Below are 16,769 nucleotides of genomic sequence, written 5' to 3' on the forward strand. Positions count from 1 at the left end.
TGGTTGATCGCTACAAGTTTTTTAAAATTTATTTTGGCCATTAAAAACATTTTGACCTCCAGCAAACCTGCTTAATTGTAAGCGATCAAAATAGTGGAGGAAAGCGATCAAATAGTGGAGGGAAAATGACAGCTGAGATAAATAACACACACTGTATAGCGCCTTCTTTAGCGACATCCTTGCTGAAAGTCAAAATAAAAAATATTCTTTAATTCACTGTATGATGAACAAACACATGGCGTCTTAAAGAAACTTCATTTCCTTATTAAAACTGACTTCCCACCTTCCTCGAATGTAGCATCAGTTCGAATCAACTTTTTTTGTCACATATGGTATGACGCAATCTCAAAGTGACAACAAACCATATATAACACGAGGACAAGACGGACCACTGTCACTTTCAATAACAAATATATATTGTCTCACGAGCCTTTTTATTTTACACCCTTGGGTCATCTCTATGTAGGAAATAGTGTCTTTGTAAAAATGCTTGAAGAAAGGTTTCAGAGTGTTATACAGTATTTGCATTTGTTTGTAAAAAGAATCATCAAATAATAAAAAAGAGCCTCTCTCAACGGGCTTCTGAAATAACAAAATGTTCCCATTTTAAAGTCCTTATCAACACGAACTTACCAAACTCCTTCCAGAAGGACTGAAACTTTCTGTCTGAATAGGTGTCGAACAGTCTCTGGGAGAATTTTCACAAAATGAACATTTGACAACCCCCCCCCAAAAAAAGGAAAGGTCAAAGATCAGCACTCACCTGGGCACAATGTCACTTGCAGCCAGAAATCAATCTTGACATAATTGTTGACTCATGTAAAAGCAGGAGTGAAAATGGGCCAGAACGGTCAGGAACGGAGTTCTGGTATAAGATTCAGGGCCGGAATGCTGTTCCGGTACATGGTGCTTTGATTCCGAAAATATGACAGCAACTGTCAAAAAGCTATGTTTAAAAAAAAACAAAACAAAAAAGGTTGTTGAATTGATGCGACAAAAAAAGGGCAATGCAACATAAAATGGACCACATCTTTAAGAGCAACGAATGAGTTGAGGAGGCTTATTTATCATATTTAGTTTTATTTGCTCTGATGGGGAGGTTCAGAACATCTTAGCTGTCAATGTGCACTTTGGACTTATATTTGTTCATTCATGTTAGGCTACTTATTCATTTCCTTATTATTTAAAAAAGTCATTGTTTGCGCGATCTTCAAAGTAATATTCCATTTCACTCTGCATAATATAAGACATTTGTACTTATTTTTCTGAACGTATGTTACTTATATCTTTATTATTTAAAAAAAAAAAAAAAAGTAAATGTTTACATTAACTTCAATTTTAATATATATATTATTATATTATATTATATTCTTAAGTAGTTAAAATTGAGATTTGGCATTTAGTATGTGAGGAAATGAGGGGAAAATAAAAATTAGGAGCTGGAGGTTGGGGTTATTGCTGTTTTTGTTAACTTTTATTTTGCAAATTATTGAAAAATATACAATTTTGAATGAAAATCAGTTTTTGTATGTGCTATCGAAATAACTGTGCCAAAACAGTTTTTTTGCATTTCAGTAGTTTAAGAGGTTTGCCCCCCCCCCCCCCCCCCCCCCCCAAAAAAAAAGACAGAAAAAATAAATAAAATTTCTGGCTCCATGGTGGGAGCTCCGGCAAGAAATTCTAGCCACTTTCACCCTTGTGTAAATGTGCCTGATTATCTGACCACCCAAACACAACTTGTAGCTACATAGTAATACACGTTTTTGATGATACCATTTGTTATTCATTTGACCTTTTTAAAAGTGAAATGTACAACCATAACTTGTAACATGTGAGATTTTAACCTCACATGAAATGCGCTCCTTTAAGGAGGCCTGCTGAAAAATGCTTGTATTTTTTTTTTCAAGTCAAAGTCCAAATAATATGTATTCGAGGTGCCAAACGCACTTTTACAAGAACACATAATGACTCCTCAATTTATCACATACCATGAATCAGGTGTGCGAACAGTTTGTGTACCTACCGGAAATAAAGCAGCAGCGTCCTAGACACATTGAGACGCGGCTTTTAGTCTGAAGGGTTGGGCAGGAAGTGTCTGATCTTCCAGCCTCTCTTATGACACGTGCTGACAGCGAATGAGCGAGCGAGCGGCTCAGGCTCAGCTGTTGTAAACTTGGAAGCAACAAGCCTACGACTTGTCTATTTTGGAGGCGCTTTTGTCCCGGTTGGAACTTTTTTCTTTTCTTTTTCTTTTTTCTTTCCTTTTTGTTTGACCATGTCGCTGGCGGTTGCGCTTTTGCTGCTGGTTCTCTGGCCGAACCCGCGTCCGTGCCGGCCCCTGGAGGAGGAGGGGGATCAGCAGCGCCCGACCGGCGCCTGGCCGGAGCCGGACTGCGGCCCGTGCCGACTCGAGCTGTGCCCGGCGGGGCCGCTCGGTTGCCGGGCCGGCGTGGTGTCGGACCGCTGCGGCTGCTGCCCCGAATGCGCCAACCTGGAGGGCCAAGCCTGCGACCCGGGAGGCCAAAACGTCCTCTTCGGACTCTGCGGAGACGGGATGCGCTGCCAGGCGGAACCGAGACGCCACCAACACCACTACCACCCCGAGGTGGGTACGTGGATAGAGTAGGCAAAAATTGGACTCAAATAAGAGCAGTGTTACTTTAAAACAAAGTATAGTCACCCCCCCCCCCCCCACACACACCCACAAAATGATCCAAGTCAAATGTGTTTGGTGAAAAGAATACTCAAGTACTGCTTATCATGTCTGATTTATTTGTAAAACAACGTCCTCAGGCAGACAAAAACATCAAAGTCTGAAATTTCCCAAATGTCTTTAACTTCGTCTGTATGTTATCATGACACTTATAACCTTTATACACCAAAATCATGGAATTAAGACTGGAAAAATAAACAGAAATGGTCCATAAGACCTCCATTCCCAAGAACGAGTGTCTTCTAGTGGCACGAATGAAACCATTTCCGACAATGAAATTAAAACGATCTTCTCTTCGGTTATCCGGGATCCACTGGTGCCAAATGAAAACTGGCAGAGGGTTTGAAATCCGCACTTTCAACTTGCGTTGACGGCAGCCCTCTACGTCAAATTGTTGATTTTTTTTTTTAACAGTGCTTCAAAGATGCCACGTGATTGATCACACCGGTGTGATCATAGGACTCGTCGGCGACTGTGTGTGTTCGTGTGACCCTTTCGTTACCTCTGATGGGTATCATGAGGTCATTGTTGCCTTGTCTCATTGGTGAAACCAGAAGGGCTATTGTGGCCATCTGGCAAAAATAAAATCAATTTAGAACAAAGAGGAAAAATGGAACAGCTCTATTGTAGCCCAAAGTAGCAAGAAAGAGTCTGTGTCACACATCGACTCAAGTAAAAGTATAATGTATGGTGTGGTAAAACGACTCCCAGTAGTCCATTTTTCTCCCAAAGTTACTTGTAACGGAGTCAATGTAACGCTATACCCCTCCCTGCCACCGATTTAAGGACGAGGAGGAGGACGAGGAGGAGCAGGTGTGCGTGTGCCAGCGGCGCGAGGCGGTGTGCGGGAGCGACGGAGTGACCTATTCAAACATGTGCCACTTGAGGGAGGCCGCCTACTCTGACCCCAAACTGCACAAGAAAGGGAAGGGCCCTTGTAAGACGGGTACGAAACGTGCACACAATTTTCTGTCTGCCTTCCTGCAGCCATGTGTTGTCAGCAGGGCCGGCCCAGCCTATACGCAGACTATGCAGCTGCTTAGGGCCCCTGACCACTTGGGGGGTCCCCAATCTGGCAATTGTTTAATCTTTTTTTGTTTTTGTTTTGTTTACTACAGTTTGCTTTATTTGACTTTTGTGAGTTTTGTTACTTGATTACAAGCTTAAAAAAAAAAAAAGTTCTTCCTTAACTTCTTTCGTTCCTCTTTTAGAAAAAGGTTTGGCGCTATCTACTGTAAGTACTGACAATCATTTGGGGTGAGAAGTTTGAAGTATGCAGTGCAACAAAATCTGATTATTATACAAAATATGGACGTATGGGTTGGATTGCATGTATGGGTTTCACAGTACACTGTGACGAAGTGGTGGGCCAAAAATATGGGCCTCTTTGCATTATTTTGCTTAGGGCCCCCAAATGGCCTGGGCCGGCCCTGGTTGTCAGAAATTGCACTGTTTTTTAAGACTCTGGGCGCGAGAGAAATACATATACGGAGGCTTGATCAATATGAAAAGTTGACACAAGTCATATTCCGGGAGTCTCTCTGATATCCATCGTGGCTCCATGATGCCTGCAAGTCAGATAAAATATCCCACGGTGCAAGGAAATGTTTTTTTTTTTTTTTTTTTTTTCGGACAATGCGGGTGAATGTGGAGGCAAAACAATAACTGGTGCATTATGTGTGGAAAATCCGACTTTTATTAGTTTCCGCAGGCACAGGAGAGAGAGAGAGAAGAAAGCAGTTTTTGTTTTGGCGCATCCCTGGGTGACATGCTGTTGCTTTTGGGACGTTTATGGCAAGTGTATTACCGTTCGTACAGACTCTGACCACCATTTTGCCCTCCAGTCCCGATCATCAAAGTGGCCCCTAGAAGTCAGGTGAATGGGAGCGGCAGCCATCTGGTCTTCCTGTGCGAGGTCTTCGCCTTCCCCATGGCGGCCGTGGAGTGGCGCAAGGACGGCGCCGACGACGAAGCGGGCGAGGAGAGGGTCCGGGACGGCGTCCTGCCCGGAGACGACCCGCACATCTCGGTGCAGGTGAGGCCTTCGTCGGGCGGTTATCCTGCGGTTTTTAAAAAAAAATTTTTTTTATGCAGAGTCGCGGCGGGCCGTTGCGCTTCGAGCTGTCCAGTTGGCTGCAGATCGAAGGGGCGGAGCCGCGCGACTCCGGTACCTATCGCTGCGTGGCCCGCAACAGCCTGGGCGCCGTCTCCGCCTCGGCCGTGCTCGGCGTGCTGTCGCCCGGTGGGTTAGCGTACCTCCGATCGCTCGTCCGGCCGAAAGGTCGACGTTCGCGCCAGTGTTGTTTTTGGCAGCCCTTTTCATTCAAAACGTCTAGTTTTTGCCAACGAAAACGCAGGAAAATGTGGTCTACCTTTAGTCTCCAAATGTTTTGTCTGTAAACGTTTTAGTTCCCCAAAAAAACAAAGGTTGCCAACAATTTGGAATGAACATTGACAGACAAGCACATATTCTACCGTGCCAACTTGGCGATGATAATACTCACTCAGTACATTATTTTCAATGAATTAAACATGACTGGATGTCATTAAAAAAAAAAGAAAGAAAGCGAACGAGACTGAACTGCTCATGCTATGATTTACATTTTGTGTGTGGTGATCACTAGAGCACAACCTTTTAAAGGCTAAAGCAACATCTCTTGCCAAGATAAGAAAAACAAATGTGACAAACCAAGCGAGCCTGAAGCGCAGCCTAGCTTGAAGCGCTTCCTAAACCCGGGCGAGGGGCGGCACATGTGACACGACCCCAACGCGCAGGCTGACGTACTTCACGTACAATAAGGAAATGTCACGCATTGTAGGCAGAAACGATGTGGCATCTTGGTCTCGTCGGCCCAAAACTAACATTCGTTTGGTTATGTAGTCTCTCATTGTTTGCTCGTCATCATCACGAAAACTTTTTTGTCGACAAAATATTTTGTTTTTTTGTCGAAAACAACAATGGCGTGAACACAAAGCGCTTTTGGCGACAGACGATTTATCTTTGGCGCGAACGCGGCTTTGGCTCGCTTGACTGATTCTCCCCGCTTTCCCCTCCCCCAGAGGAGCTCTCGTCCTACTCTGCCGATCGCGCGTCTGTCGCGAACGAGCCCGGCCACGACCGTGACTCGGTCTGAGGACGAGGAGTCGATGACGTGGCCCGCCGCAAATTGCGCACCGCAAATGCCTAAAATATATTCTGAGTCAAAACAAGATTGGGAGGACGGAGATGAAAAAGGACATTTTGGCTGCCGTGGTGTACAGTATCTCACAAAAGCGGGTGCAACCCCCATGAAATCCCATCTTTTCATGGGACGACGCTGAAGAAATGACACACAATGAAAAGTACATCAGTCTTGCTCCTGATTTAGCACACGACTGTACTTCAGATGTACTGCCATACTAAAGAAGTATTTAACAAGTGTTCATTTGTATTGACTCATTGGGAAAGAATTGATTTCATTTCAAGAATCTAACCCTAAAATCATTTTGGAGTGAACTTTTCCCTAAACATACATCTACTATAGGCTATTAAGATCTACTGAATATTGTCATGTTTAACAAATGAAAGTAGAGTAGAAGGATTTTCCTCCTGAAAATGGCTGCCCCTGCTTTTGACAAAAGACGGTTGCACTTGCACTTTGTGTAATCCGAAGAAACTTCAGACAGGAAGTGGCAAAGCTGACGTGTGTCTAGCTGATGATGCAGAAGACCAGAAAGGGAAGTAGAAGCAGCAAAATGGACGAGGACGTGAAGAAAGAAGGAAACGTTTACCTTCAGCACCACCGCTTTGGAAAGGTAACGGCCGATACTCGCGGGAAAGATGGATTTCAAGAGGGACTGGTTTTTTCTCAGTTGGTGCCGCGTGGCCTCCTCACGCCTGAAACACTTGACCTTGGAGGAGGGGGGTTGCGAGGAAGCGACCTCCCTCCCACCACAGCTCGCTCTCATACCACCCAGTATTTAGGGCCAAAGAAGAAAATAAGTTACGAGATAAATCGTATAGTTTTACAATGTAAATCGCAATATTGCCAGAAAAGTCGTCCTATGAGAATTAAGGTCGTATTATCGGATTAAAGTCGTATAACGATGAGAAAAAAATTGAGATGAAAGCCGTGATATTACAAGAATAAAGTCATCCGTACGACGAAAAAGTTGTCTCATTACGAGAAAAATAAGTCATCGGTTTAAAGTCTTAATAGGATGAAAAATAACTTGTATCGATGATTTAGGTCTATCGATTGGTTGCTTCGAATAATGGGATTCTTTTCTTTTTGGATTTTCCTTTTTGGGGTCGCCACAGCGACTCCATCTAACCCTGTGCTCTCACACCAACTACCTTCATGACATTTATTTTGACTTGCCGAGATTGCACTTTCAAAATAGCATTGAATGCAAATGCCAAATCAAATACCTGAGTGTTTCTTCAAACCAGGGAGGGTTGCACTTTCATTTCACAAGAGCACTAAATGTATTTTCAAGTCAGCTCAAATAGCTGAGTTTAGCCTCAAACGGTATTTAAAAAAAAAAAAAAACTACTTGTGGATCTAAGTACAACAAAAGAACAAGTGGCTAACTTGCGTAGCAAAAGTCCGCTAGCTTAAATGCCCTAAAATTAATTTTTTTTCCCACAAAGCTGTTGAGACATCGTTCAAACATATATTCCCACAAAAACTGCTAAAGATACTTGGAAATAAAATAACGACTGCATCAACAAACATTAGCTCAAACAAAACCTACATTGTTGTTTTTAACAGCTGGATTCAGCAATTAGACGAGTTATGTTACATTCACTTTTGCCACAAGAGGGCAGTGTATCCACCCACATGAATTAAAAATTAAATGCAAAACAATTTCAAAACAAACAGTTACAATACCACTCTAATGAAACGAATCCTCGAAGCGGCAAAATTGGATTCAAAGATTTTTTTCTTATCGAATTACTCGAGTTAAGCGATTCATCGTTGCAGTAATATTGCGAGAAAGAAGTGGTAACATTTCGAGAAAAAGTCGTAACGTGATGAGGTCCGACTCGGAAGATCACAAGAAAAAAGGGATCATATGACCAGACTAAAGCTGTAGTCCAGATTAAAATGGTGATATTTCAAGAAACAAGTGGTCGTATGAGGAAAAAAGGCTTCAATGTATGAGACGAAGTGAAAAAGCCATCATTTTACAAGAAAGAAAATTGTCATATTGTGAGATTGAAGTTGTAATATTACCAGATCATACGTTGTCATGTTATGAAATAAAGTCATAATAATACAGGAAAAACGTCGGAATATTACGAGAAAATGGTATACTACCAGAAAAAAGTCTTAACATTACAAGATGAAAGTGGTTATAAACAGTGTTGGAAATAACGCCGTTACATAACGGCATTATTTTTTCAGTAACTGGGTAATCTAACTAATTACTTTTTCCGCCGTTACAACGCCATTACCGTTTCTGACGGTCAAAAGCGGTGCGTTACTTACTTTGACTAAATTGAAGAAACTACCAGCCCTAGCGAGTCTGCTCTGTTTATTTGAGTGCGTTCAGGTTCATGGCAATGAAATAGTAAACACACATAGCCTACCTCTGCAAGAATGATGGAGTTGCCGCTTGATACGGTCATAATGTGCAGGTCCTGCACCCATCCGCAGCAAAACTGTTCATAGCGATTTGTAATTTCGGAATCGCTGATGAGTTTAGTAACATAGACCAAACAATAAATACAGCAGAATGTGCATTTGGCGTAATTGTGGAAGCCCGTCGACGTCTTTACTCCATTTGTCTTTGGCTTGCTCGTAAGGGTCAACATTTTTCACATCCTTAAGTTTGATCACATATCTGTTCTTCGCCTAAATAACGAGTTTGTCTCTTTATCGAACTGGCAAGTTAAAGTTTAATGTCCCGCGAGCCAGACCTGCTTCCAATATGGCTGCATTGTTGTCAAATCTCACGTTATCCCCCGTTCTGTGACGTAAACGCTCGAGCAGCGCACGTACTTCAGAGCCGGTTGTTTATGTGTGAATGGTTCACCCTCACCCTATGTTTGTATACGTCTATTTGTTGTTGATAAAGTTTGTTTAAAAAAAACTTCAGAGCCGGTGTTTTCACACACAAACCGGAACAGCGCGTGCGGCAAACACACACACGCAAAACAGATGCAGAGGGATATGATGGCAGAGCATTCAGAGGAAAATTTGTCCTTGACGAGGTGGAGATATAAACACTATTTCAAGTTGGTCGAAATGAAAGGAAAGAACGTGCACGTGTAATTTGTGTGTAATTAATGTCCCGGGGCAAAGCTTTTGTCGACATCTGTGGTAAGCAATTCAAATCTGTTTATTTTTGTTGCACTTCAAGCAAGTGTAGGATAAATCTGTTGCTGGTGAGGTGCAATATATATTACAAGGTTCTATAACACAACTACCTGTGTGTTCTTCTCTATTCAACTGACTCGAATACTGCTGAGAAAATTTCAAATTCTTTTGACTTACAACTTCTTTTTAAAGTAACGAAAATAGTTACTTTCCCTGGTAACTAGTTACTTTTGCTAAAGAGTAATTCAGTTACTAACTCCGTTATTTTTTGGAAGAAGTAGTGAGTAACTATAACTAATTACTTTTTTAAAGTAACGTGCCCAACACTGGTTATAAAACACGACGTACTATGCAGTATTAACACACTTACTAAAGGTACCGAACCCCATGAGTTTTACACATGCATTAACCAAACCCTTTGGAATGAGACCCCCCCCCCCCCAATTCAAAATCGATATACTGTATCTAAGCTTGCAAGCTAAAACCCAAAGTGGAATTCCGTTCAGATTTCTTTTCATTTAGACAGCATGTTTTTAAACGGGCCAAAATGTGTGGTTTTATTTTCATGCTTGCAGCATCATTAGATCAAGACTGGCCAGATGTGTGTATCTTCCACCTTTTCGTTCAAATTTGTTCAACATTAAACCTGTATGGTTGCATTCCTCTTCATCTTGCGGTTTCTGTCATTTTTACATCTCAAATGATATCAAATTTAATGAAACACCCTGTTTAATATGGAGGTAGATTTGTGTCTTTATTATTCAATCCAAAAAAAAGTTGCTTCAATCAAATAAAAAAATGCTTCAATCAAAATATATATTTTCAATCGAAGAAAACGTCTCTTCAATCAAAAAAATGTGTTTGAATGCAAAAATAAATTTGAAACTCAAAAAAATATATTTGAAAACTTTTTCTTTGATTGAAGTTTTTTTTTTTTTTTTGATTTAAGTCAAGTTTTTTTTGATTGAAACACCATTTTTGATTGAAGTCATGTAATCTTGCGTTGGGACCACATTTTGGCTAGGACATTTGTATCTTTATTATTCAATCAAAAATTAAGTTGCTTCAAACAAAAAATATATATTTTCAAAAGAAAAATCACTTCAATCAAAAATTTTAAAAATATTCAATTGTAGAAAAAAAGGTTTGAATGTGAAAAAATATTTGAGACTCAGAAATTCGCATTTGAACACTTTATTTTTCATTCAAACTGTTTTCTTTGATTGAAGCAATCCTTTTTGTGTTTGAACCATATAAGGGGTAGGACATTTGTGTCAAAATCATTCAATCGCAATAAAAGTTGCTTTAATCAAAAAACTATTTTTAATCAAAGAAAAAAATCATTTGCAAAAATATATATTTTTCTAAAATATATTTTTTTATTTGAAATATATATTTTTTTTATTGAAGTATCACTTTTTTGAAAAGCAAAAAGTTTTAAACTCTTTTTTTTTTTTTTTTTTTTCAAAGTGGAAAAAGTTGTGAACACACTTTTTTTTTGAAGTGGGAAAAGTTTTGAAGGCACTTTTTTTCGATTGAATCATTTTGACACAAAGATTCAACTTCAACGCTAGTTCCGGTGTGTTTGAGTGGCGGCTGATTGGGCCAATGGCATAAAAGTATGAAGCAAGAATAATGGCCATTGGCCACCAGGTCTCCATCCAGCCATCGGAGTCTCCTGGAGTCCAAGCCGATTATAGGGCACTGGTACGGGGGTGTAACATCGGCAAAATTTCAATCAAAGAAAAATAGTTTTCAAATATATTTTTTTGAGTTTCAAATTTATTTTTGCATTCAAACACATTTTTTTTTATTGAAGAGATGTTTTCTTTGATTGAAAATATATATATTGATTGAAGCAACTTTTTATTTGATTGAAGCAACTTTTTTTGGGATTGAATAATAAAGACACAAATCTACCTCCATAGTTTAACAAATCATTTTGCCTTCACATTGAAAAATGAAATGAAGTCATTTCACACCGTTTGTATTTATGTTTCCAGCGAACCCAGGTTAAGAACCACTGCAGCTACGTCGCCTCCGTTCAAATGACGCATTTGCTGTTTTACCATTTGAAAATAAGGAGAGCAAATTTGAAGGATTTTTACTCATATGTACTTCGTCATTTACAGTATTTGTTCATTTTCACAGAGACACGGAGCGGCTCATTTCGCAAAATTTGCCATATTGCATCATATGACCACTGCCCTCTCATAATACGAGCACTCTTTCTCATCACGTGACGATTCTTATTCTCCCAATATTTTTCTCGTAACATATGACTTTGATCTCGTGATGTTATCATTTTATTCTCGTATTTATTTATTTTTGCCCTAATAACCGCTAGCAAAAATCAAATCTATTTATGTTATTTAGAGGTGGAAGAGCATGTGGTGCGTGCTGTTCAGGGAGAGTTCCTCATCCATCTCTCGCCTGGAATTGTGGGAAATCAAAGACGGTGGCGGCGGCGGCGGCGGCGGCGAAAAGAAGCAAAGGAGCGGGCGTAAACGCACCAAGGTGCGTGTCTTTGTGGTCCTGCCTTTCAGCCACTTCCGTGAACAAGAGTGGTCCTTATGTGAACTGATTTCCGCCAGACCAGGTCACAGCATGTGCTGCGGTAGTTAGTCAAGAGGGAAATTGATACTGAAAACATTTTGTGACATCATCTCTTCCAGTTCAAATGGATCGGACGTCCACGGCAGTTATGTAAGGTCACAAGAGATTTAGGAAATACTGAAGAAACGGAAAAACTAAATCAATTTCACAGAGCAAAATACAAACTTGTGGGGATTATTTGTCTTTATTGCAAACATTAACATTCCTTTTTTTCTTAAATGTAGAATTATTTTTTAATTACTGATGGCTTTTTAATTATTTGCATATTTTTAAATTGGTTTTTATTCATCACCATTTTAATCATAGATTAAATGCATCTTCATTTGATTGAAAATGATTCCTATTTTTCATTTCTACTCCTGGCATATTTTTCAGACAACTTAAATGATGGATTTCTTTCCCCCCAAAATGGATCATTCACAAATAATGTATAGTGTATCTTTTAATTGGCCAGCGCAAAATAGGTGCGAGCGGGCGGGCCACACCTATCTTTATTTTACTCTTTCTCGTTTTTTAAAAAAAAATGGAATACAGTTGAGTTTTATTTATTTTTGAAGTTTTCATTGTTCCAAATGTCATTTTATTTAACTGATTGATTTTCCCACTGCCCACCAACTGATCCAATCATTTCATTTAAAATGAGAGATAAAGTTGATAAATGTTAAAAATGATCTTTAAATTGGTATCTCCTTTTTTTCATTAAAATTTGGAAGTATAGATTTGATTTCCAATGATTTTTATTTCTTATTACTCCTGGCATTTTTTTGTAATGATCATCTTTTTTCCAAAAGGATGCTTCACTTGACTTTTTGGCACGAAAGGGTTAATAAGGCAGTCCTCCCTCCGTCCGCGCACGCAGGTGATCCGTTTGTCCGACTTGGTCCGCGTGAGCGCCGACGTCCGCGTGGAGGCGTGTCCCGCCGACTCCGCCCCGTTCCTGCTGGAGACGGCGGATAAGGTGGTGGTGCTGGCGGCCCGCGCCGATCACGTGGCGCACTGGACCGCCGCGCTCTGCCAGATGGCCTTTCCCGTATGTATTTCCTCCGTTCTTTTGAAAATCCTTCCACGTGGGTCCAAAAAGATCCGGTTTTTCAAATGTATTTTCCGGACTATAAGTCGCACTTTTGAGTCGAAGAAAGGCTGCTCTTTCTCCACTACTTTTGCCTACGCTGCGGATGTTTCCTCTTTATTCTGCATATTAGATTTGACTTGATTTTTGCCACCAAGGCACCTCTACCGCTATAACCGATGAGACGTCGCACAAATAATCACGTGACTCCAAGATACCAATCAGACACTGCCGATGGCAGCTTGTTCACCAATGGAGCAGTTTTTTGGGCATCGATCTTAGTTTCGTTCTGTTGAACTGATTATACACAAAAAAAAAAAAAAAAGGCATGCCATTGAATCAAGGAAAATATACCAAAACAGACATAACACTTTGGCCTGCTGGTGGTGAACAAACAGGTCTGTTGATGTGACCTATAACAGCTTCTATTGGTGGCCAAACATAAAAAAAGTTTCATTTTTCTTGATGATTTTTGTGTATTTCTTTTTTCTAATATTCTCTTGTCATCGTTTATAAAACAGTTCAAATGTAAGCAGTGACTGGAATGTTACTTGGGTATTCTTTTCACCAAATACTTTTTTTACTTGTACTCGAGTCCATTTTTTTGTATGACTACTTTGACTTGATCATTTTGAAGTAACTAACCACCGTTGCGTGCAGGTGAGCTGGGAAGAACAACAAAAACAAAAGCCGGAAGAAGAAGGCATGCGGGACAACGCTTTGTACAGCAGCGCCACCGCTGCGGAGACCGCCGCAGGTACCTTGTATGTCGTGTGTCAGGAGAGGAAGCCGCACACAGAAACTGGTTTAGTTTTGCCGGATTTAGCTGAAAAGCGTGGAAGCGGAAGTCCGGTCTCAGTGACAGTGCAATTCACGTGCCTTAGCTAACTCCGGTCCTCGAGGGCCCCTATCCAGCTCGTTTTCCATGTCTCCCTCCTCCAACACACCTGACTCAAATAATCAGCATCGTTATCAGGCTCCCGCAGAGCTTACTGATGAGCTGATCATTTGATTCAGGTGTTTTAAAGGAGGGAGGGAGACATGGAAAACAAGCCGGATAGGGGCCCTCGAGGACCGGAGTTGGCTACACCTGCCCTAAACTGTGTGTGTGTCAATGTGTTTGTATATATATATGTGGTGGCGTGCATATGTAGGCAGTGACTTCCAGGTACGCGTGCGTCCCACTTCCTGGTCCGAGCGTTGCGGCCTGCGGGGCGACGTGGTTTTGAGAGCTTCGGCGGACGCGCTCCACCTGCTGGACGCTCGAGGCGCCACGCTGCTGAGTTGGCCCTACAGATTCTTGCGACGCTTCGGCCGTGACAAGGTAAGACGGGCGGGCGCGCGCTAGCCGCAACGAAGGCGCTAACTCGCCGCGGTCATTCTTTCAGTCCCGCTTCTCGGTGGAGGCGGGTCGTCGTTGCGCGTCCGGCGAAGGCAACTTTGAGTTTGACACCAAAGAAGGTCACGCCCTATTCCGAGCGGTGGAGGCGGCCATCGGCCTCCAGCGGGCTCGGGGGACGGGCGTGAGGCGGGACCCCTCCCGCAAGGCCAACCTGCCGCCCTTGCCGCCGACGCCGCGGGGCCACCGCTCGCCGCCCTCCGCCGCCCAGGTCAGTACATACGGTCGCGTCCCGACGCGGGCGAGTGACGGCGCGTGCGGTCCGACCCGTCAGGTAGCGACGGGATTGGGCGACCTGGCGCTGGACGCGGACGCCGCGTATTCGCGGGTCTCCTCGCCGACGTACGCGGACGCCGCGTACTCGCGGGTCTCCTTGCCGACGTACTCGGAAGCGACGGGAATCCCCGGCCGGAGAGCCGAACACATTTACGACGAGCCCCGGGCGGGAGGGTCGGCGGCCTCCGAGTACGACGCCCCGGAAGAGCTGAGGGGCGAGGCTTGGCAAGTCATGGCCGCCCCCGACCATCTTGGACACGGCGTCTACACGGTCCCCAAGCGAGCGGAAAAAAGCGCGCCGTGAGGCGACGGCTCGCCGTGACTAAAAGTCGACCGTACTTTGAGGAACTCTGGGGTTTTTCCTAAAGGGCCGTATAAATGAGTTTGATCTGATTTGAGCCATATATCGGCAGGCCGATATATGGCCTTTTTTTCAAGACCGGCGATCGCCCGATATATAGCCGATAGAATGGATAACTGTTATGTTCACTGTTTGAGTGATGATCCTTTTTTCACCAGGGTCGACCCATATATTGGCTATACGTGGACTTTTTTCAAAATGGCCCGATATATAGCTAGTGATGATCTTTTTTCATTGTCATTTTACACCACCAGTGTTACAAAAGGAAGTAGCAGAGGAAGAAAAAAATGGTTCTAATATATACATTTATATAATGAGTGTTTCAGTTGTCGTTCATAATCATCATGCTATTAAAAAACGTATGGGAAAAAAAAGCAGGTCTCAAATATCAGCTTCCAAAATTGGATTAAGACATCAGCTGAATTTTTGGTGGCCTTTGAAAATCCATGATGGTCATTTTGGGATGAAAATCCAGCTATAAAGCTCACTATTTTAAGACACGACCACACACGCAGAGGATCAGGGTGAAGTCCCTGTTCTCTGTCCAAACTGAACTTTGGCTTTTTAGCCCAAAATATGCACGGCAGACTAAGTGGCACAAATTGAACACCCCGATTGTGGCATTTAATGAGCTGAAATACGTCAATAAACTGTACAATCGGTCATTGAAATCGTACGGGTTGGAAGAATGGATTTGTGCTGAAATTGGTGAGTTCATCATCCATACTGCTGATTTTCCACATTTCATTTTTTTCCTCATAAATCATGTCAATAAAAGCTTTGTAATGAGTTACAGCCAACATTAAAAAGGACAAACTAGCACACCACCACAAAAATGAAGACATTCATTTCATTCTGTTACACCGAGATAAACAACTATGTTTAGTGGGGGCGGCAGTCTGAATTGGGGGAGAGAGCATCTTTCATTTCCTTTCTTGGCGTCTTTTTTTCCTTTTCCTGCCCCGGCCGGGCACAAGCCGGTCCCGGCCTATGGGATGGATAAGTAGCTGCTAAGCAGAAATGAGACGAACGCTCCAGTATATTGGCAGCCAACCGCCGTAAAACCTCAAGATCAAAGGGACGGACTTCCACATCGATATTACATTTGGAACAACCAAGATATACAGTATCTTTATATATTGAAAGATGGGTCCAAAATAACATATTCTTAGTTACTCAATTATTAAACGAAGATGCTCAACTTTTCACTTCTCAAGAATTTTTTTTATCTTATAGTATTGTTGTTACACCTCGTGAATATTCTGTTGTGTTTGATGCCATACCAGAGGGTTCTCGAAGATTATTACAAAATTCCCCTAAAGGTAGAGATTGTAACGTGCCAATCTTTGATCCAAAGTCTCTGTTTATTGGTTATAAATGTGCACTATTAAGCTCTGAAGCCTCCAACCATTGTTTGAGAGGACTTATTCAAAAGGAGATAGTTTCCAAACCTGCAGCAATTTCTTATTGGAATAATTTATAGGAAAATATTGAATGGAAACATACTTGGCTTTTGCCCAGAAAATATTTATTAGGAAATCACACTCAAATGACTTCACAGGTATTATCCTGTAAAGACGACAATGGTTAAATTTAAAATGAATATTGAGACATTATGTTCTTTTTGTGCAAATGCAGAGGTAACTATTTCCCATTTGTTTTGGGAATGTACTTACTCCCACGTATTTTGGGTTGACCTGAACAATTATATTCATTCCAAACTTGTGCTGTCATTGAAAATTGTTTCTAGACATATTTTGTTTGGCCTATCCAACGTTGAAGAACCAGAAATGCATAAAAGATATGTTGTAAATCTTATTTTAATATTGGCAAAATTTCACATTCACTGTGTAAAATATGCTAATCAAAGACCAAATGTTCATGTTTTTGGGAAAATGTTTTCTTGATATTTGGACAATTTAAGTTCCTCTTTGAACCCCAAAGCTATAAGTACCAAAAGACTTTGCAAACAGTACGGCTTTTGTTAAAAATGACCCCGACCATTTTATTTATTATTTTGTTGTTGTTAA

General features: G+C 41.7%; 2 protein-coding genes across 3 annotated transcripts; both read left to right on the forward strand.

The window, feature by feature from the left end:
- Positions 1-1,599: 1,599 nt before the first annotated feature.
- On the forward strand, positions 1,600-6,305 carry LOC130913086 (kazal-type serine protease inhibitor domain-containing protein 1-like). Its single transcript, XM_057831394.1, has 5 exons — positions 1,600-2,605; positions 3,500-3,659; positions 4,558-4,748; positions 4,808-4,955; positions 5,774-6,305. Exons 1-5 carry the CDS (start codon positions 2,276-2,278, stop codon positions 5,845-5,847), a joined length of 903 nt encoding a protein of 300 aa, XP_057687377.1. The 5' UTR covers positions 1,600-2,275; the 3' UTR covers positions 5,848-6,305.
- On the forward strand, positions 5,910-16,756 carry LOC130913082 (docking protein 2-like). 2 transcript variants are annotated; one of them, XM_057831390.1, is made up of 7 exons: positions 5,910-6,055; positions 6,367-6,508; positions 11,395-11,535; positions 12,494-12,664; positions 13,364-13,460; positions 13,858-14,027; positions 14,092-16,756. In XM_057831390.1, the coding sequence occupies exons 2-7, from the start codon at positions 6,410-6,412 to the stop codon at positions 14,680-14,682; spliced, it is 1,269 nt and encodes a 422-aa protein (XP_057687373.1). In that variant the 5' UTR covers positions 5,910-6,055; positions 6,367-6,409; the 3' UTR covers positions 14,683-16,756. The 2 variants fall into 2 exon arrangements, with proteins under 2 accessions (XP_057687373.1, XP_057687374.1); XM_057831391.1 differs by lacking the exon at positions 5,910-6,055 and having other exon boundaries at positions 14,092-14,313; positions 14,377-16,756.
- The last annotated feature ends 13 nt before the right edge of the window (positions 16,757-16,769 follow it).

The sequence above is a fragment of the Corythoichthys intestinalis genome, chromosome 3 (assembly GCF_030265065.1).
Source record: "Corythoichthys intestinalis isolate RoL2023-P3 chromosome 3, ASM3026506v1, whole genome shotgun sequence".
NCBI classification, from domain to species: Eukaryota; Metazoa; Chordata; class Actinopteri; order Syngnathiformes; family Syngnathidae; genus Corythoichthys; species Corythoichthys intestinalis.